The sequence below is a fragment of the Chiloscyllium plagiosum genome, unplaced genomic scaffold (genome assembly GCF_037043375.1).
Source record: "Chiloscyllium plagiosum isolate Xiang-an unplaced genomic scaffold, Cpla_swu_hap1 HiC_scaffold_9, whole genome shotgun sequence".
Taxonomy (NCBI): Eukaryota; Metazoa; Chordata; class Chondrichthyes; order Orectolobiformes; family Hemiscylliidae; genus Chiloscyllium; species Chiloscyllium plagiosum.
This window is the reverse complement of record NW_028270147.1, coordinates 3,728,845-3,747,919: the sequence shown is the minus strand read 5'-3', so window position 1 is coordinate 3,747,919 and position 19,075 is coordinate 3,728,845. Positions and strand designations below refer to the sequence as shown.

Sequence of the window (19,075 nt, the reverse complement as noted above, 5' to 3'; positions counted from 1 at the left end):
GCCCTCGACCTCTTCATTTCCAACTGCCGCCGGGACATTAACTGCCTCAACCTGTCTACCCACCCTCCCCCACTCCAACCTCTCACCCTCACAACGCGCAGCCCTCCAATCCCTCTGCTCCAATCCCGACCTCACCATTAAGCCAGCAGATAAAGGGGGCACAGTGGTAGTCTGGTGCACTCACCTCTACACCGTTGAAGCCAAACCCCAACTCAAGGACACCTCTTCCTACCGCCCCCTCGACCATGACCCCACCCCCCAATCACCAAACCATCATCTCCCAGACCACACAGAACCTCATCACCTCAGGAGATCTCCCACCCTCATAGTCCAGGAACCCCGCACTGCCCGGTTCTACCTCCTTCCCAAGATCCACAAGCCTGACCACCCTGGCCGACCCATTGTCTCAGCATGCTCCTGCCCCACTGAATTCATTTCTACGTACCTCAACACTGTCCTATCCTCCCTAGTCCAGGAACTCCCCACACACATTCAAGACGCCACCCACGCCCTCCACCTCCACCAAGACTTCGGTTTCCCCGGCTCCCAATGCCTCATCTTCACCATAGATATCTAATCCCTCTACACCTCCATCCGCCATGACCAGGGCCTCCAAGCCCTCCGTTTCTTCCTCTCCTGACGTCCCCAACAGTACCCTTCCACCAACACTCTCATTCGTCTGGCCGAACTGGTCCTCACCCGTAACAATTTCTCCTTCGAATCTTCCCACTCCTCCAGACCAAAGGGGTAGCCATGGGCACCTGTATGGACCCCAGCTATGCCTGTCTCTTTGTTGGCTACGTAGAACAGTCCATCTTCCGTAATTACACCAGCACCACTCCTCACTTCTTCCTCAGCTACATTGACGACTGCATTGGCGCCACCTCATGCTCCCGCGAGGAGGTTGAGCAATTCATCAACTTCACCAACACATTCCACCCTGACCTTAAATTTACCTGGACCATCTCGGACATCTCCCTCCCCTTCCTGGACCTCTCCATCTCCATTAATGACGACCGACTGGACACCGAAATTTTTTACAAACCCACCGACTCCCACAGCTACCTGGATCACACCTCCTGCAAAAATGCCATCCCGTATTCCCAATTCCTCCGCCTCTGCCATATCTACTCCCAGGAGGACCAGTTCCACCACAGAACACACCAGATGGCCTCCTTTCTTTAGAGACCGCAATTTCCCTTCCCACGTGGTTAAAGATGTCCTCCAACGCATCTCGTCCACATCCCGCACCTCCGCCCTCAGACCCCATATCTCCAACCGTAACAAGGACAGAACGCCCCTGGTGCTCACCTTCCACCCTACCAATCTTCGCATAAACCAAATCATCCGCCGACATTTCCGCCACCTCCAAAAAGACCCCATCACCAGGGATATATTTCCCTCCCCACCCCTTTCCGCCTTCCGCAAAGATTGTTCCCTCCGTGACTACCTGGTCAGGTCCACGCCCCCCTACAACCCACCCTCCCATCCTGGCACCTTCCCCAACCACCGCAGGAATTGCAAAACCTGCGCCCACACCTCCTCCCTCACCTCCATCCAAGGCCCCAAAGTAGCCATTCCACATCCATCAAAGTTTTACCTGCACATCCACCAAGATCATTTACTGTACCCGTTGCTCCCGATGCAGTCTCCTCTACATTGGGGAGACTGGACGCCTCATAGCAGAGCGTTTTAGGGAACATCTCTGGGACACCCGCACCAATCAACCACACCACCCTGTGGCCCAATATTTCAACTCCCCCCTCCCATTCTGCCGAGGACATGGAGGTCCTGGGCCTCCTTCACCGCCGCTCCCTCACCACTAGACGCCTGGAGGAAGAACGCCTCATCTTTCGCCTTGGAACACTTCAACCCCAGGTCATCAATATGGACTTCAACAGTTTCCTCATTTCCCCTTCCCCCACCTCACCCTAGTTCCAAACTTCCAGCTCAGCACTGTCCCCATGACTCATCCTGCCTGACTATCTTCTTTTCCACCTATCCACTTCACCCTCCTCCCTAACCTATCATCTTCATCCCCTCCCTCACTCACCTATTGTACTCTATGCTACTTTCTTCCCCCCCCCCACCCCTCCTCTCACTTATCTCTCCACCCTTCAGGCTCTCTGCCTGGATGTTTTGCCCAAAACGTCGATTTTACTGTTCCTCAGATGCAGCCTAAACTGCTGTGCTTTTCCAGCACCACTCTAATCTAGACTCTGGTTTCCAGCATCTGCAGTCATTGTTTTTACCTAGGAGATAGCAACTGCTTTTAAAAAGCTAAACACTTTTGTCCCTCTTAAATATCTAAACATGATGTGTAGCTGTACAAGTACATGTTGAAAGTGCATCATTGCAATCTTGTTTTGTTTAACTTTATCTACTAAGTTCACGTAGCTTAGGATAAACTAATTTATTGAGGATGCATTCTAACAGGGAGAAAAGATTGATAGAAGGAATATATAGCATATTTCACATCCACTCCAACCCACTCACTATCAAAAATAAATTTGTAAACAGCAGTCGAGAACCTCATAGCCAGCATATCCTCAATTCTACTATTACATCAAGCCAGAATATCAACCCAATTCAATGAAGGATGCAGGAAAGAATGCTAGGAGTAAAACCTGCCATACCTAAAAATGAAGTGTCAACCTGCTGAAGCTAAGACACGGGGTTACTTGCATGCCAAGTAACTGAAACACCATGCAATAGTCAGAACTAAACAATCTGACAACCAAGGGATCAGGTCTTGGCTCAGCAATCCTACCATATCCAGATATGAATGGTGGTGGACAATGATGGGGGAACCCAACATATCTGTGCAAAAAGGCAAAGCTGAAACATTTGCAAGCAACTTCAGCCAGAAATGTCAAATGGATGGGCCATCTCAGTCTTTCCCTGAGGTCCCCAGAATCACAGGTCCCAATCGTTTCACTTCAGATGATATCAAGATTCGGGTGAAGGCACTGAATACTACAAAAGCAATGGGCTTTGATAACATCCCAGCAATAATTCAGAAGACCTGTTCTCCAGAACTAGCAGGAGCCCTAGCCAAGCTATTCCACTAGTTACAACTCTAATTTGATTTGATTTGATTAATTTTCTTATTGTCATGTGCACCTAAGTACAGTGAAAATCCTTGTTTATGAGCAGTACAAGCAGATCATAGTAAGCAAGGACATACAGATCATAGGGTGAAAACAAATACATAGACACAGGCATATAGGTTATATTGCACAGGGTATGCACTAGACAAAATCACCATTAGCAAGATCAGCATTATTTGAAGTTAGAGAGTCCATTCATCAGTCTAATAAGGGCTACGAAGAAGCTGTTCCTGATTCTATTGGTGCATGTGTTCAAGATTCTGAATCTTCTGCCTGATGGAAGAAGTTGTAGGAGAGCATTACTGGGATGTGATTTGTCTTTAATAATGTTTGCAGCCTTTCTGCTGCAATGAGCTGTGTAAATGGAGTCCATAGATGGAAGGTTGGCTTCCGTGATTGTCTGGGCTGTGCACAATCTTCGATAGTTTCCTAGGATCCTGGGCAGAGCAGTTTCCAAATCAGGCCATTATGCACCCAGAAAGTATGCTCTCAATAATGAATCTGTAAAAGTTAGTGAAGGTCCTTATGGACATGCCAAACTTCATGAGTTGCCTGGTGAAGAAGCACTGTTGTGCCTTCTTGACCATCACATCTATGCGGGAAGTCCAGGACAGTTGTTGGTTATCATCACTCCTAGGAATTCCACCATCTCAGCCTCAGCTCTGTTGACGTAGATGGGAACATATTCTCCTCCTCTCTTTCTGAAGTCAAGGATTAATTCTTTAGTTTTGCCGACATTGAAAGACAGGTTGTTATCACTGCACCATGTCACCAAGCCCTCTATCTCTTTTCAGTATTCGGTCTCGTTGTTGTTAGAAATCCGTCCTACCACAGTGGTGTTGTCAGCAAACTTGTAGATGACATTCATTTGGAATTTAGCAACATGGTCGTGGATATACAGGGAGTACAGTAGGAAGCTGAAGACATATCCTTGGGGGACTCCAGTATTGTGTTATCGTGGAGGAGGTGCAGTTGTCTGCCTTCACTGACTGCGGTCTGTGGGTCAGCAAGCTGAGTATACAGCTGCAGAGGGTGGAGCTGAGACCAAGTTCTCGGAGTTTTGAGATCAATCTGGAGGGGATAATGGTGTTGAAGGTCGATATCAATTTGCCCAGGTGGTCCCTGTCCAAACAAAAAGCAGGACAAATCCAACCTGGCCAGTTACCACCTAATAAGTCCGCTCTTAATCATCAGCAAAGTGATGATGCTCGGTAGCAGCAGTGTTAACTATCTATAAGACACACTGCAAAGATTCACCAAGGTTCCTCTTACAGCATCTTTCAAATCCACATCACTACCATATAGAAGTACAAAGGCAGCAAATACATGGGAATACCACCACCTACAAGTTGCCCTCCAAACCACTCACCATCCTGACTTGGAAATATATTGCCATTCCTTCACAGTCACTGAGTCAAAATTCCAGAATTTCCTCCCTAACAACATTATGAGTCTGCATTCAACAAATCGGTTGCAGTGATTCTAAGGCCATTTCAAGATGGGAATTAAGTATTAGCCCATGAATGAATAAAAAAAAATCAACATGACTACCAATCACTTAAACAACAAAAACTCAATGATGCTCTGTCTTTGTTAGGTCTACTCAGCTCCCAGCCTCATTTTAGCCTTGGTTCAAACATGGATAAGGGCAAAAGGGTGTTCACCCTCACTTCTCTGCTGGGAATCAGGGGAAACCTCTCACTGTTGGAATCATACCTGGCACAAAGGAAGACAGTTATGGTTAACGCAGGCCCAGGCTCTCGCCGCAGGTGTTCCCCAGAGTATTGTCCGAACCCAGACATCTTTAGCTATGTTATCAATGATCATCCATCCATCATAAGGTCAGAGAAAAGGATATTTATTGATGATTGCAGAGCTCAGTATCATTCACAACTCCTCAGATACTGAAGCTGTTTATGTCTCTGTGTAGCAATTCTGGATAACTTTCACGTTTGAATTGATAACAGGTAAGTAATATAAGTGCTGAGGAATGTAAAATTACCTCTTAACTTTCAAATTTATTACCACCACTAAGTCCTTCACTATCAAACAATTTGGGAATTACCAGTGACCAGAAACCAAACTGAACTAGCCATATAAGTACATCAGCTCTAACAGCAGGTAGTTTTGTAGTGAGTAACTTGCCTCTTGACCCCTCAAAGCCTGTGCCCCACCTTGTCAGGCATTCGAAAGTGATGAGGTGAAAGCTGCAAAGTGGAGTTGAGGATTATCAGATCAGCTATAATCTTATTGGATAGCAGAGCAAGCTTGATGGGCTAAATGGCTTACTTCAGTTCCTATCTTTTATAGAACATTAGAACATTACAGTGCAGCACAGGCCCTTCGGCCCTCGATGTTGCGCCGCCCTGTCATACTAATCTGAAGCCCATCTAACCTACACTATTCCATGTACGTCCATATGCCTGTCCAATGACGACTTAAATGCACTTAAACTTGGCGAATCTACTACCGTTGCAGGTAAAGCATTCCATTCCCTTACTACTCTCTGAGTAAAGAAACTACCTCTGACATCTGTCTTATACCGATCTCCCCTCACTTTAAAGTTGTGTCCCCTCGTGTTTGCCGTCCCCATACTTGGAAAAAGGCTCTCCCTGTCCACCCTATCTAACCCTCTGATTATCTTGTATGTCTCTATTAAGTCACCTCTTAACCTTCTTCTCTCTTATGAGAACAGCCTCAAGGCCCTCAGCTTTTCCTCGTAAGACATTCCTTCTATAACAGGCAACATCCTAGTAAATCTCCTCTGCACCCTTTCCAAAGCTTCCACATCCTTCTTATAATGCGGTGACCAGAACTGTACACAATACTCCAAGTGTGGCCGAACCAGAGTTTTGTACAGCTGTAGCATAACCACCTGGTTCCAGAACTCAATCCCTCTATTAATAAAGGCCAAAACACTGTATGCCTTCTTAACAACCCTGTCAATCTGGGTGGCAACTTTCAGGGATCTGTGTACATGGACACCGAGATCTCTCTGCTCATCTGCACTCCCAAGAATCTTACCATTAGCCCAGTACTTTGCATTCCGATTACTCCGGTCAAAGTGTATCACCTCACACTTGTCCACATTAAACTCCATTTGCCACCTCTCAGCCCAGCTCTGCATCCTATCTATGTTTCTCTGCAACCTACTACATCCTTCGTCACTATCCACAACTCCACCGACCTCAGTGTCATCCGCAAATTTACTAACCCACCCTTCTAAGCCCTCATCCAGGTCATTTATAAAAATGACGAACAGCAGTGGACCCAAAACCGACCCTTGCGGTAAGCCGCTAGTAACTGGACACCAAGATGAACATGTTCCATCAACTACAACCCTGTTTTCTTTCAGCAAGCCAATTACTGATCCAAACTGCTATGTCTCCCACAATTCCATTCCTCTGCATTTTGTATAATAGCCTACTGTGGGGAACCTTATCGAATGCCTTGCTGAAATCCATATACATCACATCAACCGGTTTACTCTCATCTACCTGTTTGGTCACTTTGTCAAAAAACTCAATAAGATTCATTAGGCACGACATACCCTTCACAAAACCGTGCTGACTGTCCCTGATCAGATTATTCTTTTCTAGATGGTTATAAATCCTATCTCTTATAACATTTTCCAACACTTCATCAACAACTGAAGTGAGACTCACTGGTCTGTAATTACCAGGGTTGTCTCTACTACCCTTTTTGAACAAGGGAACCACATTTGCTATCCTCAGTCCTCAGGCACTATTCCTGTGGACAATGATGATTTGAAGATCAATGCCAAAGGCTCGGCAATCTCTTCCCTTGCTTCCCAGAGGATCCTAGGATAGATTCCATCCAGCCCAGGAGACTTGTCTATTTTCACACTCTGCAGTATTTCTAATACCTCTTCCTTGTGAGCCTCAATCTCTTCTAGTCTAGATGCAAGTATCTCTGTATCTTCCTCGCTAACATTTTCATTTTCTATAGTGAACACTGTCGAAAAATATTTATTTAGTGCTTCCCCTATCTCCTCTGACTCCACACACAACTTCCCACTATTATCCTTGATTGGCCCTAATTTAACTCTCGTCATTCTTTTATTCCTGACATACCCCTATGGAAAGCTTTAGGGTTAACCCTGATCTTATCCGCCAACAACTTCTCATGTCTCCTCCTGGCTCTTCTGAGCTCTCTTTTTAGGTCTTTCCTGACATCCTTGTAACCTTCAAGCACCCTGAGTTCTCACATTTTGTCCTAACATAAGCCTTCTTCTTCTTCTTGACCAGGGATTCCACTTGGAGAAAGTGAGGACTGCAGATGCTGGAGATCAGAGCTGAAAATGTGTTGCTAGAAAAGCGCAGCAGGTCAGGCAGCATCCAAGGAGCAGGAGAATCAATGTTTCGGGCATGAGCCCTTCTTCAGGAATGAGGTGAGTGTGCCCAGCAGGCTAAGATAAAAGGTAGGGAGGAGGGACTTAGGGGAGGGGCATTGGAAATGTGATAGGTGGAAGGAGGTTAAGGTGAGGGTGATAGGCCGGAGTGGGGGTTGGGGCGGAGAGGTCAGGAAGAAGATTGCAGGTTAGGAAGGTGGTGCTGAGTTCAAGGGTTGGGACTGAGACAAGGTGGGGGGAGGGGAAATGAGCAAAACTGGAGAAATCTGAGTTCATTCCTTGTGGTTGGAAGGTTCCTAGGCGGAAGATGAGGCACACTTCCTCCAACCGTCGTGTTGCTATGGTCTGGCGATGGAGGAGTCCAAGGACCTGCATGTCCTTGGTGGAGTGGGAGGGGGAGTTTAAGTGTTGAGCCACGGGGTGGTTGGGTTGGTTGGTCCTCCACTTCCTTAGTAAACCACGGCTCACGCGTTCTATATCTTCCTCCCTGCCTGACAGGTACATACTTATCTAGGACAACAGGAGCTTTTCCTTGAATATGCTCCACATTTTTAATGTGCTCATCCCCTGCAGTTTCCTTCCCCATTCTACGCTTCCTAAATCTTTCCTAATTGCATCGTAATTTCTCTTCCCCCAGCTGTAACTCTTGCCCAGTGGTATACACCTATCCCTTTCCATCACTAAAGTAAACCTGACAGAATTGTGATCGCTGTCTCCAAAGTGCTCACCTACTTCCAAATCTAACACCTGGCCAGGCTCGTTACCCAGTACTAAATCTAAAGTGGCTTCGCCCCTTGAAGGGCTGTCTACATAATGTGTTAGGAAGCCCTCCTGCACACACTGGACAAAAACTGACCCATCTATAGTACTCGTACTGTAGTGATCCCAGTCAATATTTGGATAGCTGAAATCCCCCATGACAACTACCCTGCCTCTCTCACTCTTATCGAGAATCATCTTTGCTATCCTTTCCTCTACATCTCTGGGACTATTCGGAGATCTATAGAAAACTCCCAGCATGGTGACTTCTCCTTTCCTGTTTCTAACCTCAGCCCATACTCCCTCAGTTAACAAGTCCCCAAACATCCTTTCTACAACTGTAATATTGTCCCTGATCAACAATGCCACACCTCCCCCTCTTTTATCATCTCCTTGTTCTTACTGAAACATCTGAATCCCGGAACCTGAAACAGCCATTCCTGTCCCTGCTCTATCCATGTCTCCGTAATGGCCACAACATTGAAGTCCCAGGTACCAACCCATGCTGCCAGTTCACCCACTTTATTTCGGATGCTCCTCGCGTTGAAGTACACACACTTCAAACCAGGTTCTCGCTTGCCTGGTCTTACAAAACACAAGTTAGGTGTCTGATGGAATCTGATCCACTTGACTAGATGTGTGCAGCTCCAACAGTACCTAAGACATCATGCAGGACAAAGCATGCCCATATGACAGATATACCATCTAACACATTAACATTCACTCCTCTACTGCCAACGTACAACAGCAGTATGTATCACCTATTAGACACAATGCAGTAACTTAGCATTTCAAAATGATTTTACAAATCAGTGACCTCTAACACTTAGAAGGAGAAGGGCAACAGATACAAAGAAAATAACCATCTGCAAGTTCTCCTCCAAACCACTCAACATCCAGGCTGGGGAACTATGTTGGCCATTCCTACACTATTGGGAGAAAGTGAGGACTGCAGATGCTGGAGATCAGAGCTTAAAAATGTGTTGCTGGAAAAGCGCAGCAGGTCAGGCAGCATCAAAGGAGAAGGAGAATCGACGTTTCGGGCATAAGCCCTTCTTCAGGAATGAGGAGGGTGTGCTGTGCCAAGCAGACTAAGATAAAAGGTAGGGAGAAGGGACTTGGGGGAGGGGCGTTGGGAATGCGATAGGTGGAAGGAGGTTAAGGTGAGGGTGACAGGCCGGAGAGGGGGTGGGGGCGGAGAGGTCAGGAAGAAGATTGCAGGTCAAGAAGGCAGTGCTGAGTCTGAGGGCTGGGACTGAGAAAAGGTGGGGGGAGGGGAAATGAGGAAGCTGAAGAAATCCGCATTCATCCCCTGTGACTGGAGGGTTCCTCGGCGGAAGATGAGTCGCTGTTCCTCCAGGCGTCGTGTTGCCATGGTCTGGCAATGGAGGAAGCCAAGGACCTGCATGTCCTTGGCGGAGTGGGAGGGGGAGTTAAAGTGTTCAGCCACGGGGCGGTTGGGTTGGTTGGTGCGGGTGTCCCAGAGGTGTTCTCTGAAACTATTGCTGGGTCAAATTCTTGAAAGTCTCTCCTAACACCCTTGTGGGTGTACCTACACCCCATGACTGCAATAGTTCAAGAAGGCACTTTATCTTCACTGTCTGAATATTGTCATCGCCTATGAATAAATTAAAGAAGGTCACAATTCAAGTACAGGAAAAGTGATTGTCTGTTTACAGAAATCAAACTTTCACCAACAGCATGCAATAATAAATGGCCAGATTAACTATTTTAGGATGTGGGATAAATATTGGACACAGCACCTGCGAAAACTCTCTTTTCAATCCAGGTAGTGCCATGATACCCTAATATCCTCCCAAGATGATAGAAAAAACCTGTAGAACATCTCAGCCAAAGGCCAGCAGCTTTCCCTCACACTGCTCATCCAACAGTGAAGATTCCCTCAGTGTTATCCCTCTTATACATTGTTCTCTCTCAACACTGGATTTGGAATGTCAGCCATACTTTGTGCTCTGGATTTGAATTTAATCTCACAGTCATCTGACTCAAAATGAGAGTGCTATCACTCTTTTAAGATGTTCTTTATAACCTACTTATTTGATCAAGGTTTTAGTCATATCTCTTAACCCCTTTGTGGCCTGATGTCAAATGTTGTTTGATATTACATTGTGATTGTCTTACTAAGTAACATGTACCACAGAAATGTAAGTTATTCTTGTTGAAAACAGGAAATACAGCCACATATTTCCACTATGAAGGTTGTCATCCCCAGATATCCGCCACTAGAAAGATATTCTTTATCATAACTAGGATTCTTTGGAACTTAATGGTGTGGTACAAAACAGTGACATATATAATAAAAGTTGCAGTGATTAACACACCTTCATGAACTCTGACGGCAATTGCCCATTAGGGAATGAAGCTCCCTCACAGTTCAGCTGAATGAAGAATCCTCGGGCAGTACTGAAGCTAGTTTTCAGAGGCAGGTTATATTTTTCTCCCAGCTGTGTTATCATTCCTACTCAGTTTAAAATGAAAAAGTGAAATTATTCATCTTCTATTTACAGATTCATCAAAAAAGATGCCTTCAGCTGAACATAAAATTGATTATAGAAGCAACTCTTGTCTAAAGAAGATGGTGAAATGTCCAGATATCAATTATGATTTAATCTATGTTGTTTTAATTCAGTGGAAGGAATATACTGAATGAAGCAGCAGATAGAAAAAGACCTCCAAATGAAGAATCTTTTTAAAAGTTTTGCATTTCTATAACATCTTTAATACCTGAAAATGTGCCAAAGTTCAATGGCCAATGAAGTGCTTTTAAGATATGGTGAGATATAATGTAGAAAACATGGCGACCAATATTTAGACAGCAAATCCCAACACAGCAACAATGACCCACACACGGCAAACTTTTTCTTTAAGTGACATTGGAACGAGTAGCATAGACATATTTTAGGGAAAGTTAGATAAGCACCTGAGGAAGAAGGAAAGGATATGCTGAAAGGTCTGGATGTAATGTGGGGCGTGCTGAGGAGGTAGTTCATGTGGAGTTTAAACACAAGCATAAATCTGAGGGGCCAAATGGCTTGTTTCTGTGTTGCAATACCAGTATTATTTTACACAATTTATTTCAACTCAGGAATTTTGTAAGACGAGCACAGACATATCAAAATCTCTGGTATTCAGCCAATAATGATTACCTTAGAGATATGTTAACTTCCATTTTGCAAATTGCAAACAAGACCTTGCAAAGTCTTTACTGTTCTTTCAGACTTCACACTATTTCTTGTTAGCACCTTTCTGTTGGAAAATGTTTCTAAGACCAGACAGCTAATGTCTGGGGCCTAAAATTACAGCTCTCTACAACCATATTTTTATGTCGCACAGATTAAACTGAAATCACATCAGTTTTGTACTGCTCTTTACATAATACATCATCTAAACTGAAATGTTAACTCCATTTCTGTCTCTCCACTGATACTTCAGTGAGTTTATATCAAGCCGTTCACAGGTGAAGAAAAACTTAGACTTCACAAGTTTATTTTTGTTGTTAAACCCATTTTCAGCTGAAATAATAATGGCCTGGGCTTTGCAATGTCAATAACGAGAAGCTGTCAGCATTCAGTGTCACTGGCCCACTGAAACTAACTGCAACTTCAGAAGTCTGCACATGTGCAAAATAACATGAGAATCGAGAATGTGCTGTCTTTCACTTAACACTCCACCAGAGGTTGCACTGTCGAAGTCCTCCTCGAATGTAATCCCAAACAACCACTGAACTGATGAAACCTCCCACTTTATGCTGTTAGAATGCTAAAAAGTCACATCTGTTGACTGAAGTCTAAACATGCACTGATAACTGTTAAACACCTCACTGATCTTGAAACCTAAAGTCAAATCTCTCTATAATGATTAAAATATATATAAATAAAATTTTAAAATAATCAATAATTTTGCTAAAATTTGTTTACAATCTTTTAGCATCCATTATGATATAATCAAAATCAGAAGTCTTTTCAATTTCCGAGTTGCTGCGAGTGGGAGTACTTCAATATTATTGGATGTTGACTGAGCTTGATGATATCACTACTCCCTAACTCTGAGAGATCACTTTTGCTTTACTCCAGACTTAAACTGTCATTGGGAAAAAGGAAATACATACCATAGACTGGTAGATGTTTATAAGTTGCTCTTCTTTAAGGACAGTGGTGAGCAACACTGATTTGCCACTGACCACAAAATTAAGTACATCAGGTTACCACTCCTACATATCATATATCGTTGTGGTTCTGTTCGCCGAGCTGGAAATTTTTGTTGCAAACGTTTCGTCCCCTATCTAGGTGACATCCTCAGTGCTTGGGAGCCTCCTGTGAAGCGCTTCTGTGGTGTTTCCTCCGGCATTTATAGTGGCCTGTCCCTGCCACTTACGGTTGTCAGTTTCAGCTGTCCGCTGTAGTGGCCGGTATATTGGGTCCAGGTCGATGTGTTTGTTGATGGAGTTTGTGGATGAGTGCCATGCTTCTAGGAATTCCTTGGCTGTTCTTTGTATGGCTTGCCCTATAATGGTAGTGTTGTCCCAGTCGAATTCATGTTGCTTGTCGTCTGCGTGTGTGGCTACTAAGGATAGCTGGTCGTGGCGTTTCGTGGCTAGTTGATGTCCATGAACATCAACTAGCCACGAAACGCCACGACCAGCTATCCTTAGTAGCCACACACGCAGACGACAAGCAACATGAATTCGACTGGGACAACACTACCATTATAGGGCAAGCCAAACAAAGAACAGCCAGGGAATTCCTAGAAGCATGGCACTCATCCACAAACTCCATCAACAAACACATCGACCTGGACCCAATATACCGGCCACTACAGCGGCCAGCTGAAACTGACAACTGGAAGCGGCAGGGACAGGCCACTATAAATGCCGGAGGAAACACCACAGAAGCGCTTCACAGGAGGCTCCCAAGCACTGAGGATGTCACCTGGACAGGGGACGAAACGTTTGCAACAAAAATTTCCAGCTCGGCGAACAGAACCACAACAACGAGCACCCGAGCTACAAATCTTCACCCAAACTTTGAATATCATATATCCTCATGTTAAAAGTCGAGATTCTAAGATTAAAGTTCTAGCCAAGAAGTGGGGGGGGCTGACGTTTACATTAGTATCATTTTCAGAAAGTTGAACCCATCCTTTCCAATAATCATGCTATCGTATAGTTGCCAGATTGGAAACTTTTCATGAAAATACTACCCCTAAAAGTAGAATCAAAGAGCATTTTTGCAATTCTTCACCAACATGAAGAGTTGAACAGTTTTGCACCTGTATAAGCTACGTATACATTCATCCAGCAACACCCATATCCCAAGAGTGAATACAAAAATCATCAGGACGTCAGCAGCAAGCAGGTGGTAAATACAGCCAGTTCTGCTACAACACGTTTCTTCAATGCGAATTGGCTTTAAAGCGACTGAAGAATTTAGACCGTTATTTGTAGAACTTTCCTAACCTGTATCAGCTATAATGTGATTTCAGCCCCAATGGTGCGGATTTTGCACGATTTTCTTATAACGCAAGATCACATGAGATCACGTCATATCAGACCGACTGCAGAAAGATTTTAGATTTTTTTAGTCAAAAGTCAGGGATTGACTTTTACATGAGATCAATGATTACTTGGGTATATAAGGTGCTTCTAACGGAAAATTAAAATAAAAATTGTATTACTTTGTCCTATTGCAGCAACTGGTTCATAGAAGATTTACTGTTTGTAATTATGCAAATATTATTTGACTGAATTTATAGCTTCACAATCTTAAAGTGGAAATCCAACCCAGTTTAACAAATTAAATTTGTTTATGAACAGTTCCACCTTCACTTGTCAGGCACAGCATTATCAAAATATGGAAACAATACCTGCTACATCATCAACAATCTCTGTGTATGTGCGCCGAGCGATATCAAGGAACTCGTTGATATTTGGTCTGACAGCATAGCATTTCTGTGTCCTCATGTTCAAACAGCCTTTCATGTACCTGGTATCATCGTTAATTACAGTTTTGATTTGCTCTAAAATGAGGTTGAATCTGTAATTTTCAATGCAATACATTAATCAAAATATACATTTTAAGAATTGAAAACTTTAATCAAAGAAAGCTGTAAAATAATACTCAGCCCTCAATGAACTTTCTGAACTTGGGACAAAATATGAAAAGCATAAAAGTTATGTTACATCATTCCAAGTCACTGATCAGAAGCCACCTGAAGTAATGTGTTCAAGTCTGAGCACACTCAAGTTGTCAAGTCTTCCAAGGTGGTTGTGAATTAAATTAAGAAATGAAAACTACCATCAAGAATGGTCTCCCATTAAGCAAGTTCTAATTAGCTCTGAGATAAGCTGCAGCTGTCTAAAGGTCAGTAGCATGTTCACAAACAAAATAACTTGGGAGGGTTTGTGGTTCCATTTCAATTTATGTTTTATTTTGAACTTCTATAAGCTGGGATTCTCGGGATGCCAGAAATGCTACATATTAAAGGAGGTGAGAAAAGCTGGATCCATGAGGTAACTTCCTTTAGTGCCACGCATTTGGGTCAGCAGGAGCAGGAAGAGTACCCATCAGCCTGAACCTGGCCAATCATATAATGGTAAACGACTGACACCCCTGCCCTTCACCCTATCACTACCACCACACTCCCTCCCATTGCAATTGCTGGGGAATGTTGTTCAGTTTCATCACGTGCAAGTCCTCCACCAAACAAACTCTCTTCTCAGATCTGAGTTGTCAGTTTAATGCTTATAAACCTGGTTAAGTCATTGATCTAATTTAATCAACTTGATTATGCAGTTTTTAATGAATTAACTACTACACAAACCTCTTCATCCACTCTTGGCTTACCTACTATCTTCCAGTGAACTGCAATAAGCCTTTAGTAATGGTGTCTTGCAAGTTTTCAGCGTTCCCTGTAGAACACAAGCAATGATTGTGAATACATTTAAAAACTTTAGAAAAATCATTCTTCCCCATTCCTAAGAGACAGTTGGCTGATTTTAATGAAGAGAAACTTTGACACGTCAAATTTGATTCTTGCCTCATTCACAACATCTTTCATGTTCCTACTATAAGGTTGCTTAGTTCAAAAACTAATGCTTCAGTATATTAGTTTTTCTCTTCAATCTCTAAAGGAAATATCCATTTACTCCTCTTACCATCATCTCTCACCATTTAAATTAGTGAAGGGATTCAACACAGTAGAAATAGAGAATTTTATTACTTGTGTGGGAGATTCAAAAATAAGGATGGGGGGAGTCACAGTGCTAAGAAAGGAAGATTACAGTCAGCAGAAGGCAACACCTTCACCCCCACCCCACCATTACACTATTAATTCCATGTTATTAAATCCACATAGCTCTTCCTTGAAGCTGTTCTCTCCTTTGATACGCTGTAACTAAAAAGCTGAAAATTAAACATTTCTAACAACAGCTTCCACATGGGGCGGCATGGTGGCACAGTGGTTAGCACTGCTGCCTCATAGTGCCAGAAACCCGGGTTCAATTCCCATCTCAGACAACTGACTGTGTGGAGTTTGCACATTCTCCCCGTGTCTGCACAGGTTTCCTCTGGGTGCTCTGGTTTCCTCCCACAGTCCAAAAACGTGCAGGTTAGGTGCATTGCCCCTAGCGTTAGGTGTAGGGGAATGGGTCTAGGTGGGTTGCGCTTTGATGTGGACTTGTTGGGCCGAAGGGCCTGTTTCCACACTGTAAGTAATCTAATTGCACCCAACAATCTGCTCTGAAACCTCTACCCACATTTTGACACCTGTGACAGATTCTACCATAATAAAAGAAACAATCCACACTATTTAAAAACAATCAGCACCATTATAACTAGAACAACATGTTTTTTTTCAGACAAACAGTATTTCCCAAAGTTAACCCATCCACTAAAACGTTTCAGAAAGCCGAACTTGGTCAAAGTTTTTCCTTGGGCTATAACAAATCTCTCTACCAGCTTTTATTGAAATCTGTTCACTACTTTCTCAAATATTTGTTTACAAACAGTTAATAAAAAAACCTTACTTTTTAATGGACAAAGTGAGGACTGCAGATGCTGGAGATCAGAATCAAAAAGTATGGCACTGGAAAAGCACAGCTGGTTAGACAGCATCCGATGAGCAGGAGCGTCGATGTTTTGGGCATAAGCCCTTCATCAGGGCTCCACGGATGCTGCCTGACCTGCTATGCTTTTCCAGCACCACACTTTTTGACTCTTACTTTTTAATGGGTATGGACCAAGGACTATGTTCTTGGCGTACTCTGAGTTTAGCACATGCATAAAATAAGATAGATTATACACACTCAGCTCAATTTTCCCAATTCTTGGCAACTTCAGAAATTGTGTAGGGCTCAGCCATCTCCAGAGTGGTGCACCTATGTGGTGGTGGTGAGACAAAATGGTCATAAAAGGAAAGTTCTGGGACTGGTTAGTGAGTCAGATGAAGAAGAGGAGAAGGATAGGCTTCATGCAGAAAAAGTGCTCTAGTTAGTTATGCTGATGAGAAAGTAGTTGAACGCTTCTGGACCTGTATATCCAGGACACAAGAAGTCCCAGGAACCATTTGATTGTGCTTTTTGCAGTTCAGACACAAGAAAGGTCCTGGTCCTGGAGAATAGACAACATACACATGAACAGTCAAAATAGGAGCACAAGGAGACAATTTGGCCCCTAAACTCTGCTCAGCCATTCAGTAAGATTATGTTTGATCTATCTGTGTTTTTAATTCCACATTCCATCTCCCCTAATAATCTGTGATTCCCATGCCTAAAAAGAATCTATCTGCACTCCTCTGCTGCCCAAGCTATCCTCACTTTGAACAACTTCTCCTTTAACTCCTCTCACTTTCTTCAGATCAAAGGTGTGGCCATGGGTACCTGCATAGACTGCAAATATGCCTGTCTCTTTGTAGGATACATGGAACATTCCTTGTTCAAATCCTAATTGGGTCCCTCTCCACAACTCTTTCTTCTATATATATTGATGACATCATTGATTCTGCTTCCATCTCTTGCTTGGAATTGGAAAAAATGTATTAATTTTGCTTCCAATTTCCACCCTGCTCGCAACTGCTCCGGTCCATCTCTGACTCCTCTATTCCCTTCCTCAACATCTGTTTCTACCCTGGGCTCAGGCTGGCCACCAATAACCATTACAAACATAATCTCCCACAATTATACGGACTATACATCCTCACACCCTGCTTCCTGTCAGCACTTCATCCCATTCTCTCAATTTCGCCACTTGACTATATCTGTTTTGAGATGCCATCTTCTGCAAGCAATGTCCACTTTTCTCGTCAACTGAAAATACTCTGCTACCGTGATTGACAGGACACTGAGCAGTGTACAACCCATTTCCCACATTTCACCCCTCACCTCTTCTGATCCCTCCCATGATAAGGTCCTCCTGGTCCTCAATTTCCACCCCATCCAAAGATTCAAACGCCTCCATTTCCTCCAATGAGATGCCATTAGCAGATGTATATTCCATCCCCTCACTTGTCAGTATTCTGTAGGGACTGTTCCCTCTGGGACACCCTGGTCTACTCTTATTCCACTCCCAACACCTCTCCAAACCCCACAACACTTCCCCACACAATCACAGAAAGTACTTGTTTACCTCTTCCCTCTTTGAGGAGAAAGTGAGGACTGCAGATGCTGGAGATCAGAGCTGAAAATGTGTTGCTGGAAAAGCGCAGCAGGTCAGGCAGCATCCAGGGAACAGGAGAATCGACGTTTCGGGCATTAGCCCTTCTTCAGGAAGAAGCCATTCCTGAAGAAGGGCTTATGCCCGAAACGTCGATTCTCCTGTTCCCTGGATGCTGCCTGACCTGCTGTGCTTTTCCAGCAACACATTTTCAGCTACCTCTTCCCTCTTACCTATCCAAGGCTCCAGCCACATCTTTCAGATGAAGCAGTGATTTACCTGCACTCACTCAATCTAGACTACTATATTCACTGCTCACAATGCTGTTTCTTCGACATTGGGAAGATGGAAAACAGACTGGGTGACTGCTTTGCTGAAAACTTATGTTCTGTCTGCAAAAACGACCCCAAGATTACAATTACCTGCCACTTTAACAAACCATCATGTTCCCATGCCAATATTTCTATCTCAGGCTTGTTGCAGTGTTCCAGACAGGCTCAGTGCAAGCTTGTAGAATAGCATCTCATTGTACCCTCATGGACCCTGCAGTTTTCAGAACTCAAAATCGAGTTCAATAGTTTTAGAGCCTGAACACTTCTTTCCTTGTCTTTTATCCACCCCCACACCCCAGGTCTCGTCATAACATAGTTTGCTTTCAGCACTGGCAACTCATCTGCATCTACTCACAGTCCCCAAATTCACCTATCTAGCATTTCTTCCTCCTTGATTTGCCATCAAAAAACTTTCTCTCTGGGCTCCACTGCCACTTATCAACTCACTCCTCCTATGCCACACACTCCACTTATCAGTTCCGAAGAAGGAGCACCGAGCTTGTCATGTAAACTCTGTTTTCGTCTCCACTAATACTGCCAAACCTGTGGGGTTTTCCCAGCAATTTCTGCTTTATTTTCAGACATTCAGACGCCACAGTTTTTTGTTTTATTATATAAGAATCTTGCTAATGCTACATTGAAAAAACTTAATTACTCCAGCACCTCCACCTTCTGAGGCAGAGAGTTCCCTGCTATAGAAAGAAGTTGTTAAACTTGAATGGGTTCAGAAAAGATTTACAAGTATGTTGCCAGAATTGGAGGAATTGAGCTGTAGGGAGAGTCTGAATAGGCTGGGGCTTTTCTGTCTGGAGTGTCAGAGGCTGAGGGGTGACC

The 19,075-nt window shown here is 43.9% G+C and overlaps 1 protein-coding gene across 1 annotated transcript in view; it reads right to left on the bottom strand.

Annotated features, from left to right (window-relative positions):
- The window catches only part of msh4 (mutS homolog 4), a 129,010-nt gene that overhangs the window by 35,832 nt on the left and 74,103 nt on the right, over window positions 1-19,075 (bottom strand). The window contains exons 9-11 of the mRNA XM_087990305.1: window positions 15,105-15,169; window positions 14,125-14,294; window positions 10,584-10,720 (exon numbers count right to left, since the gene is read on the bottom strand). Coding sequence (XP_087846431.1) covers window positions 10,584-10,720; window positions 14,125-14,294; window positions 15,105-15,169 — 372 coding nt within the window. The remainder of the gene's footprint in view (window positions 1-10,583; window positions 10,721-14,124; window positions 14,295-15,104; window positions 15,170-19,075) is intronic.